The sequence below is a fragment of the Chiloscyllium plagiosum genome, unplaced genomic scaffold (genome assembly GCF_037043375.1).
Source record: "Chiloscyllium plagiosum isolate Xiang-an unplaced genomic scaffold, Cpla_swu_hap1 HiC_scaffold_28, whole genome shotgun sequence".
NCBI classification, from domain to species: Eukaryota; Metazoa; Chordata; class Chondrichthyes; order Orectolobiformes; family Hemiscylliidae; genus Chiloscyllium; species Chiloscyllium plagiosum.
This window is the reverse complement of record NW_028270166.1, coordinates 21,736,452-21,754,625: the sequence shown is the minus strand read 5'-3', so window position 1 is coordinate 21,754,625 and position 18,174 is coordinate 21,736,452. Positions and strand designations below refer to the sequence as shown.

At 37.9% G+C, this 18,174-nt stretch overlaps 1 protein-coding gene across 5 annotated transcripts in view; it reads right to left on the bottom strand.

Annotated features, from left to right (window-relative positions):
• The window catches only part of LOC122565337 (casein kinase I), a 120,349-nt gene that overhangs the window by 40,159 nt on the left and 62,016 nt on the right, over nt 1-18,174 (bottom strand). For all 5 annotated transcript variants that reach the window (XM_087976032.1, XM_087976031.1, XM_087976030.1 and 2 more), the window contains 5 exons: nt 13,588-13,628; nt 8,764-8,833; nt 6,077-6,225; nt 2,752-2,986; nt 2,334-2,419 (listed from right to left, as the gene is read on the bottom strand). In XM_087976032.1, coding sequence (XP_087832158.1) covers nt 2,334-2,419; nt 2,752-2,986; nt 6,077-6,225; nt 8,764-8,833; nt 13,588-13,628 — 581 coding nt within the window. The remainder of the gene's footprint in view (nt 1-2,333; nt 2,420-2,751; nt 2,987-6,076; nt 6,226-8,763; nt 8,834-13,587; nt 13,629-18,174) is intronic.

Sequence of the window (18,174 nt, the reverse complement as noted above, 5' to 3'; positions counted from 1 at the left end):
GCTCATTCTATTTACGCACCACCCTTTGCATGAAAAAGTTGCCTGCGGTACCTTTAAAATCTTTTCCCTCTCACCCTAAACCTACGCCCTCTAGTTCTGGACTCCCCCAATGCAGGAAAAAGACCTTGTCTATTCAGGAGAAAGTGAGGACTGTAGGTGCTGGAGAAAGATTCCAAAAATGTGGTAGTGGAAAAGCACAGCAGGTCAGGCAGTATCTGAGCAGCAGGACAGTCAGCATTTCGGGCAGAAGCCAGATTCCTGATGAAGGGCTTATGTCCGAAACATCAACTCTCCTGCTCCTTGGATGCTGCTTGACCTGCTGTGCTTTTCCAGCACCACACTTGTCTATTTACCCTCTCCATGCCCCTCATGATTTTATAAACCTCTAAAGATCACCTCTTATCATCTGATGCTCCAGGGAAAAGAGCCACAGCTTATTCAGCCTCATCCTACTGCTCAAATCCTTTCGGTGGAGTATACCTTCATACTCTTGACTTTTATCTTGTAGAGGAAAAGAAAAAACTTAGAAAAGATTTTATTACATGTCACTTGTACATGTGCAGTGACTGCTCCGGTTAATGGTAATTCACAAGAGGTTGATAGCAGAAGACCGAATGAAGTGGTTCCATTGAACTTTGGAGTTGGTTGATCTCCTACTTTGGATAAAGGTCTTGGAGTTATGTTGTGCAAATGAATGTGCAACTGCCCAACCAAACAGTGTAGTAGTCATATTAATGGAGGAGTAATCTAGAGGCGAAGACTAATTAACCAGAGAACATGTAGAGGCATAGATATTGAATTTAATTAGAAGTTCTATATCACCTAGGTAGGATATTAGATTAGATGAGATTCCCTACAGTGTGGAAACAGGCCCTTTGACCCTACAGATCCACAGCTATCCTCCCAAGAGTAACCCACCCACTGACTAATGCACCGAACACTATGGGCAATTTAGCATGGCCAATTCACTTGACTGCACATCTTTGGATTGTGGGAGGAAACCGGAGCACCATGAGGAAACCCACACAAACACGGGGAGAAAGTGCAAACTTCACACAAACAGTCGCCTGAGGCTGGAATCAAACCTGGGTCCCTGGCGCTGTGAGGCAGCAGTGTTAACCACTGAGCCACCGTACTGCCCCTCAGATAGAGGCATGAAACCTTCATGAGCATAACATGCTAACTGAAGGTAAGTATAATGTTAGTCCACACTCTTTTGCAGTTGAAAAATGAACTGAACTAATGATGTTTATATAAAAATGGCCACCAAATTTAAAACTAATTGCTTTGATTTTCGTTTCTATTCAGTGGCCTGTTCAGAGTTCTATTAAAAGAAAGTATCACGAGCAACCTGCATGTGCTGAATCATGTAATCACAGCTCTAAATGCAAATCAGATTAAAGGATTTGGAAACTCATTCCCTCATTTTCCATCTTTCAGCATTAAAAAATGGCTTCTTGAAACACAAGAGAAGGGTGCAGAGATGGTCGAAAAAAGTTGACAGAAAATCTACGGGTTTCCGCTTTACAGGAAAAACTGCTTTATTTAATTCTGGGTCTCAAAGTTCAAACTCAGTCTAAATTACCACATTTAAAATAGCAAACTACTGGGAGGAACAGTTCTCAAAATGCAACTGCCACATTAAGAATGTCTGATGGTAAATCGAGTCTCACACTTAGAATGCCCCGCAAACAGTCACAATCCAGAATTCTGGATTTCAATCTATTGCTGGTTAATACTAAATGGAAATTAACCACATTGTCTGTAAGAAGGAAAATACAAAATAATTCAGTCCAGTGTTCTACTTAGTGAGCCATTCAGGAACAGCACTTCTGAAAGTACTTCACCTGCTCATCATTTTAGCTGTACTAGTATAGAGCACTGGGAGCTGAAAGGGAAAAAAAAAAATCAATTTATAAACATGGACAGTCCTGCCCAATCGAAGGGGGAATATTCTTGCATGTGCATGAGACCGCCAACTGAATGCTTCTGTCTAGGCATAGAAAGAGCTCCCCTCATGTTGTGGCACAAATAAACACTGCCACTTAGAAATGGGTTAACCAAAATGATACTTAATGTTAATAATACAATATTTAACTTCTCTTCCATGGAAATTAAGATAAAGTTGCTAGCTTGTTGAGTTTAATCTGATCAATTTCTTTAGCGATGTCATGCCGCAGAATGATTAACATGAGAAATTATATGTTTGAAATGGATGTGAAAGAGAAATTGATTGCATAAATGCAACATTTTCACAGTCTAATTAATGAGGTTTATATTGATCATTTACTTCTATGGTTGGATTAAATCTGTCAGGTTAGGATTTCACTCACCTTCAGACCTTGCCAAGGTAAACTACCACGCAGGAAGTACATAAACATGTGTCCTAATGCTTCAAGGTCATCCCTTCGACTTTGTTCTATGAAGAAAAAACAAACAGTCAAATAAGCAAATTCACCTTGGCAAAGTTAACAAAGTTGGCAAATTCTTCAACTAAAGTAGTCCAGCCATTTGTTTAAGTGATGTGACATTTTTCAGGAAGCTTTACATAATTACAAGCGTAAAGATGCTGATAATTACACTTCTGACACCATCTTGAACAAGAACATGAGCAGAGAAGGCCATTAAACCTTTATGGAATTGTGTCATTCTATTTCAATCTAATAAATGTTTTCACTTCTCAGCAAGTTCATAGAGGAAGCAGTGTCAAAAATTATGATTTCCTTTTCTATTACACAAGAAAGAAATTACCTTTGCCAAGGTGCGTGTTTATGCTCATATAGCGTGCTGTCCCAGTTAAGCTCTTGTGCTCTCGGTATGGGATGTGCTTTTTGGTCTCTGGATCTATGTATTCTTTGGCAAGGCCAAAGTCTATGATGTGAATGGTATGTTGCCGTTTGCTCCCTGGTCGGCCTACTAAGAAATTCTCTGGTTTAACATCTCTGTATATCAAACTTTTGCTGTGTACAAATTCCATTCGTGTAATCTGAAAAGACAAGGTGACAACTTGGATTAGGCAGTCACTTCAACGCTGCAGTGTTAAGTTGAAAGTGCAGAGCAACTTCAAAACTTATTTCATCATTACAGTAAACTGCAACAGCTTTAAAGTAGCAATTAAGATTAAAACCAAAATTTATCTCTCCATATAACTTTTCTCAATACTCCATTTCTTTATCCTTCAATTTCTGTTTTACTCACACACACTCTCCCTCATACCTGAACGTTTCATTTTAGATGGAGATGAAGTACACAAGTCACTCCACTCCGCTCCAACTTGACTCAGTCCAAGTCTAAAAGCACCTTATCCTGCACCAATGTGACAGTTTTCCACCGTTCACATTAAATAACGGATGACGTTGGTAAGATTGACAACTGCTGGCTGTATTTTAGTTCATGTCCACTCAATCATTCTAAAAGCTGTCCAAAGCCACTTTACAATGGGTCCTTGCACCAAAAGAAGGAAAATTTCCAATCATTAAGGGCTGAACTTGAATAAAGACACGAGAGCTGAAAGTCAATTGAGCAAATACTGTACTATCCAGTTTTTATAAATACAAATTTAAACAGTTTGCAAAAGGGAGATTGTGTGGACAGCAGGGCTTTAATTTTAGTCTCAGAATGACTTTAAAAAGTTGCACCTAATTGATGGATTTGGAGTAATACCAGTTACTCCTATAAGGGAGATAGAGGCATTGCAAAAATATCACTGGACTAAAGAATCCAGAACCTCAGGCAAATACTCTGGGGGCATGGGTTAGAATCCCACTTTGGTGGATGGTGATATTTGAATTCAATAAAGACCTGGAATAAAAAGCTAGCCTAATAGAGATCATTGCTGATTGCTGTTAAAAAACATCTGGATCACTAAATGTCCTTTTGGGAAGGAAATCTGCTGTCCTCACCTGATTCACTCTAGAATCACAGCATTGTGGTTGACCTCTTAACTGCCCAGGAGAAAGTGAGGACTGCAGATGCTGGAGATCAGAGCTGAAAGTGTGTTGCTGGAAAAGCACAGGTCAGGCAGCACAAGGAGCAGGAGAATTGACGTTTCAGGCATGAGCCCTTCTTCAGGAATCAGCCCTTCCTGAAGAAGGGCTCATGCCCGAAACATCGATTCTCCTGCTCCTTGGATGCTGCCTGACCTGCTGCGCTTTTCCAGCAACACATTTTCAGCTCTTAACTGCCCACTGTGCATTGAATGCTGGTCAAGCCAGTGATGTCCACAAAAATAAAAACAAAAATAAATTCCCAAAATCTAGATTGTTGACACCATTGTAGACCTTAGAATCCAGCTTTTTGGATAGAAAATAGCTAGTTATTTGGAGGTGAACAAGGGAACTCTCTAAGTAGAGAACTTAGTTTTACTCTTTAAGGGTTACAGAACCTTCCCCAGCAGAGTTTTGGAACATCAGGATCAGGCTTTGTGTACTATTTGTTTCTGAAACTACCAGTGACATATTTTTCAGTCAAAGTTGTTGAAACACTATTTTACAGAAAGAAAAAACTTAATATTAAATAATTGGAATGACACAACTGTGAAACCAAGATCCATAATGATGAAGTGCTTCTAGAGGCTGGCCACGGCAGAGATCAGCCTGCCTCAATCCCCTGCAATTTGCTTATCGACGTAACAGGTCCAAGGTGGAATGCCATTTCTTTAGCCCTGCACTCAATCCTTGGAACATCTAGACAACATGGATATATACATTCATATTGACTACAGCTCCGCTTTCAAACATCAATATTCCCTTCAGACTGATCTTAAAAACCCCAAGACCTAGGTCTTGGCTTCGCCCTCTGCAATTGGATCCTCAGCTTCCTGACTATCGATCACAATCAGCGAAGATAGACTATAAACCTCAATAATGGAACACCCCAAATATGCATTCTCAGCTCCTTCCTATACTCTCTTTACACCCATGACTGCATAGCCAAACTCCAAGTGAATGTTATGTACAAGTTTGCCGACAACACCACCGTAGTAGCACAGATATCAAACAATGATGAGCCAGAACACAGGAAGGAGATAGATTGCTTGGTGTCATGATGCAAAGATAATAACCTCCCTCTTAATGTCAGCAAAATAAAAGAACTGATCATTGACTTCAGAAAGAAAGGAGGAGAACAGGCCACATCTACATTGTTGGAGCGGAGGTTGAGAGAGTTGAGTGCCAAGTTCCTGGGAGTGATGATAACCGACAACCTGCCCTCGACTTTCCACAGAGATGCGACAGTCAAGAAGGCACAGTGCCTCCTCTTTTTCAGGTGGCTTAGGAAATTCTGCATGTCCATAAGGATCCTCACCAACTTTTACAGATGCACCACAGAAAGCATACTATCCACGTGCTTAACAGCTTGGTAAGGCAACTGCTCTGCCCAGGACTGTAAGAAACTACAGACGGTTGTGTGCACAGCCCAGACCATATTGGAAGCCAACCTTCCATCCATGGACTCCATGTACACATTGCGCTGCAACGGAAAGGCTGCCATCAAAAAGACCCCTCCCACCCCGGTAATCCTCTCAGACAACCTCTTCCGTCAGGCAGAAGATACAGAAGCTTGAACACACGCACTCACACATTCAAGAGCAGCTCCTTCCCTGCTGTTAGACTGACGAATGGGCTTTCTAACTTCGAATAATGTTGATCTTGTTAACATGCATCTTGCTTTGCATACCTCCAGCTCCTCACTCCGTCTAAGTACCCTATGATCTGTATGTGCTTGCTTACTCTGATTTGCCTGCATTGCTTGCAAACAAAGCTATTCACTGTACTTTGTATACATGAGTACAATAAACCAATTCAAAATTAAATAAGGTATCTCGCCATGAATCACAGCAGTTCAAGACAACTGCTCAATACCCCCTTTCAAGGGTAATTAAGGACAGGCAATGAAATGACACAGGCTCTGGGCAGCGGCAAACCAAAGTATGGATAACACCACTGAGGGCAGTTTAGTTTACAGTGGTAATACTTTATATATTTCATATCAGCAAAATTTGCAACAGCCAGTTGGCATTTATTAACTTCTGTTTCTATAAACCAAAAATAATCAATATTTGGTTAACCATACTTACCAACTGTATGGCTATCATTAATACAGTTTTAATGGAAAACGTTCGATCACAAAGATCAAATAAATCCTCCAAGCTAGGTCCCAGCAATTCTAATACCATGGCATTGTACTTTCCACAAGGGCCGAAGTAGTAAACCTGAGGAATTCCCTCTTAAAAAAAAGTAAAGTATGCATTAATAAATAACTAATGACAATTTCACTTCATAAAATGAAAATTTCAATGCACTGCAATAAACAAACACAATGAAAGAGGAGTACAATTTCAAGGATATATTGAATCATGTATCTAATGCAGAGACATCAAGATAGTGAGCTTTAACTTCTGGAAGACCTTTTGATATTCATGTTTCTTTGATTTGGCTAAGCAAACATATGTGCGATCCACTGTAGGCAGAGATAACATCTTTCAGTCAGAGCCAAGATCAATTAGGGTGCTCTCCAGTCAAGAAAATGCTAATACAGCACAGTCAGGCTGCCAGTGGACACTGACTTACTTTAAAACGCTTAAGAATATAGGCAGAATATCTAAAATCAAAGTGGTGTGCTCGCCTATATTACGACAAATTATATACTTATGTAGCTGCGTGTTGGAAAGACTAAGGTTTTTTGAGTAAATAAACAAAAGGTAAATTTGCAAAAAAGTTGAAAACTAGTGATTTGACTATTGCAGAGAAAGTTTTCAAAATCTGAGAACCTTCCAAAAGGATTACACTGCTGTATTTTGATTAAAAGCTAATTTAAAAGTCCATTCCACTTCCCACAGCTCACCCTCCTGTCCAGCCTTGTCTTCTGCAAACCTGTAGGTATCAAGACCATAAGAAATAAGAACAGGAGAAGACCATCTGGCCCCTCAAACTTGCTCTGCCATTCAATCAGTTCATGGCTGATCCAACATTCCTTACGTCCACTTTCCTGCCATTTGCCTGAAACACAATTCCATTACTAATCAAGGATCCTCCCAGCTCAGGCTTAAATATGCACAAGGACTCTATCCCCACAGCTCTCTGTGGCATGGACCTCCAAAGACAACTCACAGAAGAAATTCCTCCTCATCTCAGTCTTAAATTGCTACCTCTTTATTTTGAGACTTTAACCTCTGGTCCTAGACTCGAGCATGAGGGAACATCCTCTCAGTATTTACCCTGTCAAGCCTCTTAAGAATTCTATATGTTTGAATGAGGTGATCTTTAATTCTTCTAAATTCCAAAATTAGAGTCAATCTGTTGAACCTTTGCTCATAAAACAACCCCTCCATACCAGGCATCATTAATGGATCTTCCCTGTACTGTCTTCAAATGAAATCTCTCTTCTTCAATAAGCAGACCAAAACTGCTTACAGGACATCAGTGCCTGATTTAACTCTAATACCTTATTGTGAAGACTGGAAGCCAAGCACCTGATCCCTACGATCCCTGGTCACTGCCTAGTCCACTAACTAGAACCTTTGTCCCGAGAGCATTAACCTGGGGTTCAGAATTACTGCTTCCAGTGACGTTATCACAATGCCACTGCCTCTCTGCCCCTGCCTCTCTGCCCCATTTACTCTCAAAGATGATTTGCGACATAGACAACTTCTATCTCGATCGTATTGCTCATTCTCATATGTGCCTCAGTACATCTACTGCTAAAGACCTCATCGCTTTGTTACCTCAAGCTTCAACTATTCTAATGTCCTTGCTGCCGTATTTGGTTTATACAAAACTCTGCTACCTTTACACTAATTTTCACCTTACCCAATTCACCAATCAGCTGTTTACATCAATCTATATCATCCCCTAGTCCAGCAGCACCTTTAGTTTAAAATTTGCATTCTAGTTTACAAATGCAACCGCAGCCTTGCCTCTTCTCAAAACTCTACAATCCTTTCAATTTTGGCTTCCTGCACAACCTTTGTTAGAATTGCTTCTGACAATGTAATTAATGTGATTTGTACACAAAACCCTAACCACCAAACACCTTGTATATAAATAGCATCCTTAATGCAGGATATTCTAAAGCATTTTTAATAAGGCTGAAAATCAGATAAGCAAACACCAAAATCAAAGAGAAAGAATTAATGCAAATAATTATTCATGAAAATTATAATCCTACAACACAGGGAGCTCCACGGTTTTCTATACATTGGATCCAAAGGAAATTGAGAAAGTTAAAAATGCCAGTCCAAAATGATGTCCCCAAAATGTATTTTAGGTTTTGGAAAAATCTGAATACAGCGGTTAAAAAGGATCCAACAGGTTAAGCAAATAAGGTTTATTTTATGGTAATGCTCATGGTAAGTTGAAAAGGTAATTTTCATTTTGTCAGGGGAAGATTAGCGTAAAAACACAGCAGAGAGAATAACAAAACTGAGATGAATGAGAACAGAAGTCATAGAAACTATAAAATAAAAGATGGACATGTAGGAGCCTGAAATTTACAGGAAAGGAACTGCATTTGAAGAACGGGAGTCAAGTAAGCAAAAGCCTTGAAGCTGACAAGGAAATGTGAAGTGGCAATAGATGAGGATTGACTGTGGTCCACAAATTCTCATTCCAGAGAACTCTTGGATGCAATGCTTGAAATCAAATTGTTTTAAAGCAAAAATATTAAAGATATTGATTCTTCAGGTTACCATTATACAAAAGGTAGCATGTACAAACAACCACCTCATGAATTATGAAACAAATTAAACATAATGTCAATTCTTACCTGCATTTCCCAGCTGTTTGTAGAATCTGTACTCCAAATGAAGTTGTGGCGCCCTGGATTTTATAGGTTCCTAGAAAGTATTTAAATATTTGTATCTTTAAGAATTTGTTGAATGGCTTGTGAACACACTAAATGTTGAATTTCCCTAGCTGGTTAAAGTTTACATTCAGCCAAATTTGGTCAATGATAAGTTGTGATGGAACAAGGGCATACTTTTGCTTTACCTCTTCCATCAAAATGAAAAGTAGTTTTCTAAAATTCAATAAATGCCAGAAATTAAAAAAAAATTATGGCAGCAGGTAAAAAATCAACTAAACTAACAACAAGGGTCCAGTGCTTTTTTTTGTTAAGCACCAATATCTTTTTGCACAAGGAAATAATCAGTGGTAACTGAACTTGTTAATGAGCAGATTATGCAGTATGCCCCATTAGGATGCAGCAGTGATTTAACAGTTCCAATTTCAGGCGGTCAGGGAATGAAATAGCCAAGGAACATACCAATAGTTTTGACTAGAGAACCGCAAAAGTTATACCGCAAAAGTTTTATCATTCACTTACATCAATACCTTACAAAGTTTTTTTTATTTCTAAAACCATTTTCCAATATAAAGTTTGAAAAATATTTCAACCGCACTAAATGTATTTACTTGTTGTTTTGCTTCTATGTTGTTCCATGTCTTTGCATAATTCAATCTGTACAAACTGGTTTGACAGCAGAATATTTTCATACTTCAAAAAGAATGCAGGGCATACCTAAGACCTCCAGAGGCCAAAACTACAATTAGGGATTATTGCCATTTCTGGACTAGCACGTCCTGGATAAACAAGGTCAGAAAGGTACAGCTTGCAGGTTTTGTGATGTTATCTTGTGGAAAATACCTTTTCCCAAACTTTGAGTTGGAGTAAGTACTGAACTATAACATGACTTGCATTTCAAAAACAATTAGCTGGTCACAATGTTGGAAAAAAAGTTCCATTTTGCATCCAGTACAGATATAATAAAAAAAATCACTTCACATTTTAATTAACAAGAGTCCTCTCCCACCAAAATTTAAGTCAAATTATTAAACGGTGTACAAACTTTAACATTAAGGCTGTGTTGAATAGAAATGTACATATTGACCACTAGGAGGCATTCAGCAGCTGAACAGACATCATCTTCCCTTTGTTTGCTCTCCTTTAGCAATGAGCTGAGATGTAAAGTAAGTGAGGTAAATACAAGGCATGCACATCTGTACTGTGCTCAACTGCTACACAACTCTGCTGAGGAATTTCTATGTTGAAATGTTTAATTATTTTATGTAATATTTATAATTATTCAATAAGTCATCTTTTGTTTTAATTACATTAAACGTCCATATTACATTTATGAGCAACTAACTTTGAACAGCCAAGTCGTATGAAGTAAAATAAGTAAATCTGAAGCAAATTTGCAGCAAGATTATAGAGGGTTCCAAGAACTAATTATAATAGGGACTTCAATTATCCTAGTACAGATTGAGATAGTAATGCTGTAAAGTGGAGAAGAAAAAGATTTTCTCAAGTATATTTGGAGGATTTTCTTAGGCAATACATTTTCAACCTGAAAAAAAAAAGGAAGACATTGCCTAATCAGCTTCTGGTGAATAAAGTGCATCAAATAGATCAAGTGTCAGTACAAGGGCATTTAGAGATCAGCTGTGGAAAAGGCCAAGAAATAACCTTGGGTAAAAATATTAAGTTGTAAAAGGGTTGATTGCAGAGGGTTGAGGAAAAAAAAAATCTATTCCGGGTAAATGGAAATCAAAGATTGTTAGGCAAAACACATTCAAACAATGAGCTGCCTTTAAGAAGCTGATGATGCAGATAAAATTGCAGGAATAACCAGGAAGGAAATAAGAAAATAAAGGAATAAAAATGAGGAAAAGAAAGGTGTAAAGAGATGTGGGGCACATATACTCAAATCATTGAAGCTGAGGGGTTGATAAATACTTAAAAAGGCAATAATCTTGAGTTTCATAAATAGAGGTAGACAGTACAAGTAGTTATGATGAATCACTACATAACATTGAATTGGCCTGAACAGGCATTTCATGCCATATTTTGGGCACCATGCATTACGGAGGAATGAAAGAGAAATTAGAAGTAGGCCATTTAATCCGCCAAGCCAGCTCTGCCATTCAACAAGATCATGGCTCATCATCCAGTTCATTATCCTAATCCCCTGCCTCCTTTGGTTCCCTTTGCCTGATAAGTTATATCTACTTCCTCCTTGAAAACACAAATGTTTGGCCTCAACAGTTTTCTGTGGTAGTGAATTTCAGGCTCACCACTCTCTGGGTTAAGAAATTTCTCCTCATCTAAGTCCTAAAAGGTTTACATCTTATCCTTAAACTATGACTCCTGATTCTGGACTCCCCCACTATCTTCATACACTAGCCCTGCCACTCCAGGAATCAATTTAGTAAACCTTCATTGCATTCGCTTTATAGCGAGAACATCCTTATTCAGATTTTAAAAAACCAAAACTGCTCACATTATTCCAGCCTCACCAACACCCTATATAATTGCAGCAAGACATGCTTGTTACTGTATTTGAATTCTCCTGCTATGAAGACCAACACAGTGTTTGCTTCTTTACTGCTTGCTTCCTGTGTGCTGGCTTTCAGTAACTAGTGCACAAGGACACCCAGATCTTGAACATTCTCCACTCTCAAAGCCTTTCAAATAATATTTTGCCTTCTTACTTTTGCTACACAAGTTAATAACCTTACATTTATCCACAATATATTGCATCGACCATGCATTCGACCACTCACTCAGTCTGTCCAAATTACACTGCAACATCTCTGCATCCTCCTCATAGCTCAAACTTCCACCTAGATTTGCGTCATTTGTAAACTGTGACACTTTACATCTGGTTTTCATCGAAATCACGAACATATATTGTGAATAGCTGGGGTCCTGGTACAGATCCTTGGGGTAGTCACTGTCTACATTCAGAAAAGGACCCACTTATTCTCTTTCCTGTCTGTTAGCCTATTTTCTATACACTATTCCCAATCCTACGCACTTTAAATTTTATACATGGGAGTCACTCAATCTCCAGGTCTATTGATTTGTTTTTCTTACCAATTTCTACATCTCTTTTTTGCATTTAATACTAACTTCCCTCTTAAATCATGGTTTGGCTATTGATCTCTTTGCACTTCTGCCTGGCAGAAATAAACAATTTTTGTAGTTCATCCATTTGCGCTTAGAAATGTTGCCATTATATATCCACCTTCATTCTTTTCAGAAAAATTTCCAAATTTATCACAGTCAACTCAATTCTCATACTCTTGTCATTTCCTTTATTAAGATATACAACCCTAGTCTCAGAATCAACTACCTCACTCCCTATCTTTAAGAATAACACTATTGTCATTCACTCCCAAGGGGTCATTCACAACTACACCTTGAATTACTCCTTGCTCGTTGGATAACATCCAGTCTGAGATGGCCTGCTCTTTGGGAATGTGAAATCTTTCGGGTGGGTGCAGGAAATATTTAGATTAATAATTCCAGAGATGAGGGATTTCAGTTGCATGAATAAGCTGCAGACGCTGAGGTTGCTTTACTTGGAGGAGATCAAGAAATGATTTCAGAGGTATTCAATGTTATGTGTAGTTCAGACAGTAGATAGAAACTGATCTCATAGGTAGAAAGGAACAGAGGACACAGAGTTAAAGCAATTGAAAAAAGCCGAAAGTATCACGAGGAAAATAAAAAAAAAGGGGGGGGAAAAAGGTTAAAACAACCACCATTGATCTGGAATAGACTGCCCCAAAAAGATGGTGGGGCAGATTCAACTGTGGATTTCCAAAGACAATTGGATAAGTACCAGGAGATAGATAGATTTGTTAGGCTACAGGGAAGGGACCATTTCCTATTGTAACATTCAGTAGAAAATAATGTGCACAATTCCCAAAATATCAAATATACTGTACAAAATTAATGACAGAGGGATTTATAGCATTGGTGAATTTTGAAAGCACACTTACTAATTATTCTATAAAAACAGTAAACATTACTCAATAGAATACATAACGGAATGTTCTTGAATTACTGCTGGGCAGATCATTGCATTTCCTTCTAATGATGAAGAATATGAGCGGCAAAAGGTTTTCATGCATTATATAATTGCACTTTACAAATCATATACAGGCTGTAGTATATTTTTCACAAGGCATTCAGATGGTAACATCAATTTGAAAGTGAAGTGTGGCTCACCAGCTCAATCCAAATTTGGAAATATATTAGGATATTTAAAATATTTCTAGTCAAACTGTTCTTTTTTTTAAAATTGGATAAAGAAAGTCTGTGGTTAAAGTATATATTTTTTGTAGTGGAAATACAAATGATCAATTCATGCTATTAATCTGTAGCAATCAGAGGGTTAGAAATATTGGCTCAGTATACATGAATTTTCTACTCTACTTGTTAGTGTGATGTGGGAATTGCTGGCTTGGACAGCATTTGATGCCCATTCCTAATTGTTCTGGGAGGCGGGGCAGTGAGTTCCCTTCTTGAATTGCGGTCCTTGGGATACAAGGTACACCCACAGTGCTATTAAGAAGGGAACTTCTATTTGAATTCTTTCTACTCAAATATTTGGCTTAAGTTGGAATAAAGTGTGCATTTTTAAAAATTACCTTCAAATTCCAGGCTTTTTGTTTAAAATCAAACTAATATTAACAGTGACTTCTGAAATCCTTGGTTGAGGTATTCAGCATTACTGTAATTTAAGTTCAATAAGACAGATATATTAGCATTATACCTGGTACCCATGGAAAATAAACTTACCAGTTTGATGGCCACATATTCATTTGTGTATAAATTCTTTCCTAGATGGAAGGAAAAGCAAAAGATAAGATGAAGTTAAAAAAGGGAAACACCTAATCAGTAATGCCTTATTGCTGTTAATTAAGAAAGATATGCAAATTACCTTAATTTTTTAAATTGAAAAAGCTGTAAAAACTAATTTATGGACATTATTCGGTAATATTAAATCATGTTCAGAGGTTCTGGTTAGGTAGAATTGTGTTCTTTAGCATACCTCGACCAAAATCAACTGAACTAGCAGAAGGTTGAATAATTGCAAGCACAAATTATGTCTGGCATAAGTCAAGTTTCATAATTGCTTGCACCAGTTTAAAAACATTGCCCATAAGACTGGTTATGCTCAGAGATCGAATTTATCATTACTGAGAATTTCCAGTAACTGTGCCTGTTTCAGACTCAAGGAGATTCAAACTTTTGAATTTTGTTTTAAGAGGCCCAAGAATACAAATTAACGTGTTTTGAAAGCTTTTAATGATCTGATTTTTACAGTAATACTCACAATGAAACTGGCAACATTCAAAGTCTTTGCTCTATAAAACTAAAGGTTACTTTTGTTACTATCACAATATGCAGTTAAAGCTGAAATCTTCAAATTTCTGGCATAGATTCTGCCCTCCTCCCCAGGATGAACGACTGAATACTCTCAGATAGAAATCCATTCAAAATCATCAAATTGTCATCAACACTCATTTATTTTCCTTAATTATGGTCACCTAAAAATGCAATGGTAAATTATGTGCAGCCTATTTTTTTTAAATGCCAAGTCATGTCAGAATTACTGAGGAGTGATCCCTCAGTTCCCGAGAGATCCTTAAGGAACAATCCTCAAGCTCACAATTCCATTAAAAAGTAAATACTTTTTTAAAAGCAATGAATTATTTCTTAATGTTTACACTGCTATACAACTTCAACCTCAACCCTATGTGTACGGCTAGACCTCCTATTTTAGTTTCTGTTAAATTATAAAGAAAAGTAATAAATTTCACTTATGCCTCCATTGCATCAGAGAACCTTATTGGTTGATGCTTGTTTGCTGATTTTGTTCTTTAATATAATAGTTGCCACGGTGTTCAATATTATTATTGCTAGAGACCTGAAAGGTTTTTAGGTGGTAACAGAATAAAATTCATGACAGCAGCAACGAACCTATGAAAAGCTTTTTAGATCTTTGTGGACAGCTTTCGAGTCAAAGCATCAGTAATAGAGATCGGAAACAGATCCTTCCATCCGACTTGTCCATGCTGACCAGATATCCCAACCCAATCTAGTCCCACCTGCCAGCACCCGGCTCATATCCCTCCAAACCCTTCCTATTCATATACCCATCCAAAAGCCTCCTAAATGTTGCAATCATACTAACCTCCACCACTTCCTCTAGCAGCTCACTCCATACACGTACCATTCTGGGTGTGGAAAAAGTTGCCCCTTAGGTCTCTTTTATATTTTTCCCCCTCTCACCCGAAACCAATGCCCTCTAGTTCTGGACTCCCCCACCCCAGGGAGAAGACTTTGCCTATTTACCCTATCCATGCTCCTCGTGATTTTATAAACCTCTACGGTCACCCCATAGCCTCTGACATTGGTGGTAAGCACCATCACTTTGCCACCGATAGCAAATTATGAGTCACAACCTCTAAATTTACTAAGCACTGAACAACTTCATGAAGAAGGGCTTATGCCCGAAACGTCCATTCTCCTGCTCCTTTGACGCTGCCTGACCTGCTGTGCTTTTCCAGCAACACATTTTTCAGCTCTGATCTCCAGCATCTGCAGTCCTCAATTTCTCCTACCGAACAACTATATGCCAATGTAACTAACTTAGTATTGTCTTTCAAAGCTATTTTCAGTTATTTAAAGGCAGGGTACTCCGTGATGAACTAGAGATTATTAAAATGTTTATTTTGTGACAAAACCCTGCTTCACCCATATTAATAAAAGTGCATTAGATTATAACATTTTAATTTCAAAATTTGTGGTAATTATGTTCTAAAACACCACCCAAGTGCACTGACTCATGGCGAAATTTATTTTTGGCAGAAATGCAAATGAATTTTCAGAGATTTGGTAAGAAAAATAAACTTTGAAACAAGCCAAACTTGGCAGTGTAATCTGTACCCAGATCACAATTTGAACGCGAAAAAAACTGTAATGTGTACAAGAATAAATGCTGGTAATAATTCCAATGTTGTAGAATATTAGTCTGATCTCCTTCCAAAAACAAATCATGAGGGCAGTACTGTTCAGTGACCTGGTCAATATTTGCCAATGCCCTATTTCTGAAACTACAAAGTGATAGCATTTTAAAAGTATTTTTATACTAGTTTGTAAAGTGCTTTCTTTCCTTTATTCATCTATCAACCAATGTAATTCAGAAAATTATATCTAGCCTTTGTGAGATTACAGCTGCAGTGTGTCTTTAGTCCTTACCTCCTTATTTGAAAAAGAATCAGTTATTAGAAGTGGAAAGGATAATTCCAAGATTAATTCTCAAATTAAAGGGGAGTATGAGGGATGACTAAACATATATGAAGAGTAGCAATTTTATTGAAGATTTATGTGAAGACTTTGTTGAATGTAGAATCAGATAAAAATTTAATAACCAGGCTCACAACTTTAAAGTTAAAGAATAACAGATATGTCTCAAGACTCATAAAAAGGGGATTATGAAAATTCTAGTCAGTGAATACACATCACATTTGGAAATGAAATGAATCAGGTATTCTTGAAAAAAAGTAAGGCATTCTTAAGAGAAACTAGATAAGTAGCCTGTCATGCCCAAAAAGTACCAGCATTTCTCAAAATGATGATGAGATACGTAAACACTGGAGGAGCTGCTTTACAGCTATATTAAAGCAAGAACGAACATAGTCCACATCTTACATAGATCAAAGCATAATGAAGAAAACATCCTCCACATGGTAATTTTACTACATGCAGGGTCTTCTGCATTCAGGATGCAAAGTGAAGTCAGAGTTGGAATTACAGTTGCCTTCCCTAAAGTGCCACACCCTCACTACTTACCACATGGAAAACTATGACATGCCTTATCTTGATTTAGTTCAACCAAACGCCACATGGCCCAGTCTGTTTGCAAGTGTGATTCCCTTTACCTGCAAGATTGGATCAGAGGTGGGAATGTTTTCTGCTTAAGCTGCCTTGAATTTCTTTAACATAGCTTCTTCAAAGTTGTCATAGCAGCCATTCTTATCCTCCTTGCTGCTGAACAGGATAACCACTTGTTGAATGCACAAGATAGTTTTTTTTTAATCCTTCAGAACTCAAATCACTAAGGAGCTGAGAGATTCTACCATATCAGCTTTTTATGTCACACTATGGCTTTTCACTGCAGCATCAGCTTGACTTGTTTTGATTGAAAACATTTCACTTCCTCACAGGCTCAGCTATACTTGCAGGGTTTGAATATCCTTTTGCTGGGAGATCTTGAAGTCAAACGATAGCCTACTCAGACATTATGCTCTACCATGGCTTAATTTCTCTCTGGTATAGTCATCTGACAAGCATACACACAATCAGCTAAACTGGAGTTACCGGTGTTGAACTTCAGTCTATCGCCAGCATGATTCTATTGGATTTGCTATCTGGCTGGTGGCTGTGACTGGCAATTTCAACAACTGGGGAAACCATACATTTTTTAAAATTCTGAATTGTTTCACCTCCTATAACTCAAAAGGCCACAAGCAAAGTTAAAAAAGAATATGCCACAACTTTTTTAAAAAATTGAATTTTTATTCATTTCCAACAAAGTTACTCCACTTCTAACCAGTGTTTAATCTTAGAAATAATTTAATTGTATCTTTATTTATATGTAAACTTGACTTTACAGTCAGTTTTAGACTTCTAACTCTGAGAAAACGATGGCAACGGATAGATGAACAAACTTATCACAACACTATGATGGAGGAGGCCATTCAAGTTTGGGGGACAGGGATAGTAAAAAGGAATGTGGCAACAGAAGACATTCCTGTCAAGCAAATTACTGCAGAGAGCTGTGTCAATTAACAAGAATTCTGTTCTGCCTGCCTGGCACCATGGGTTCTGGAGATCTCTCAGCTAAACATCTGAAGCAGAAGAGGAGGGAATTAGAAGCTAAATAAGAATGAACCAAAAAAGGAATGATAATATCTGGATTACAATTTCAGCAGATTCAGAAATCAACATATGGCTAAAAAGGAGTGGCACAGGACGCCAGAAAGAGTTTTGAAACAGAAAGGGACTGTACTATTGAGATGGACTCTGCTTGTACAATTGGTTTATGCCCAAAATGTTGATTCTCCTGCTCCTCAAAGGCTGCTTGACATGCTGTGGCATGGAAAAGCACACTTTTCGACTTGTACAATTCCGGCCAGAGCAGAAGGGATAAGCGGGGTGTACTTACAAAGATTTAAATTAAGTTAGGTGATTTATGGAATGTGTCAACGACAAAAGCAGTGGGATAACAGGTCAAACACATGCAAAAGAAATTTGAAATCATCCTTCAGATGTTGCAGGCAATAGGAAATCTAAAAGGATACAAATAAATTAAACCTC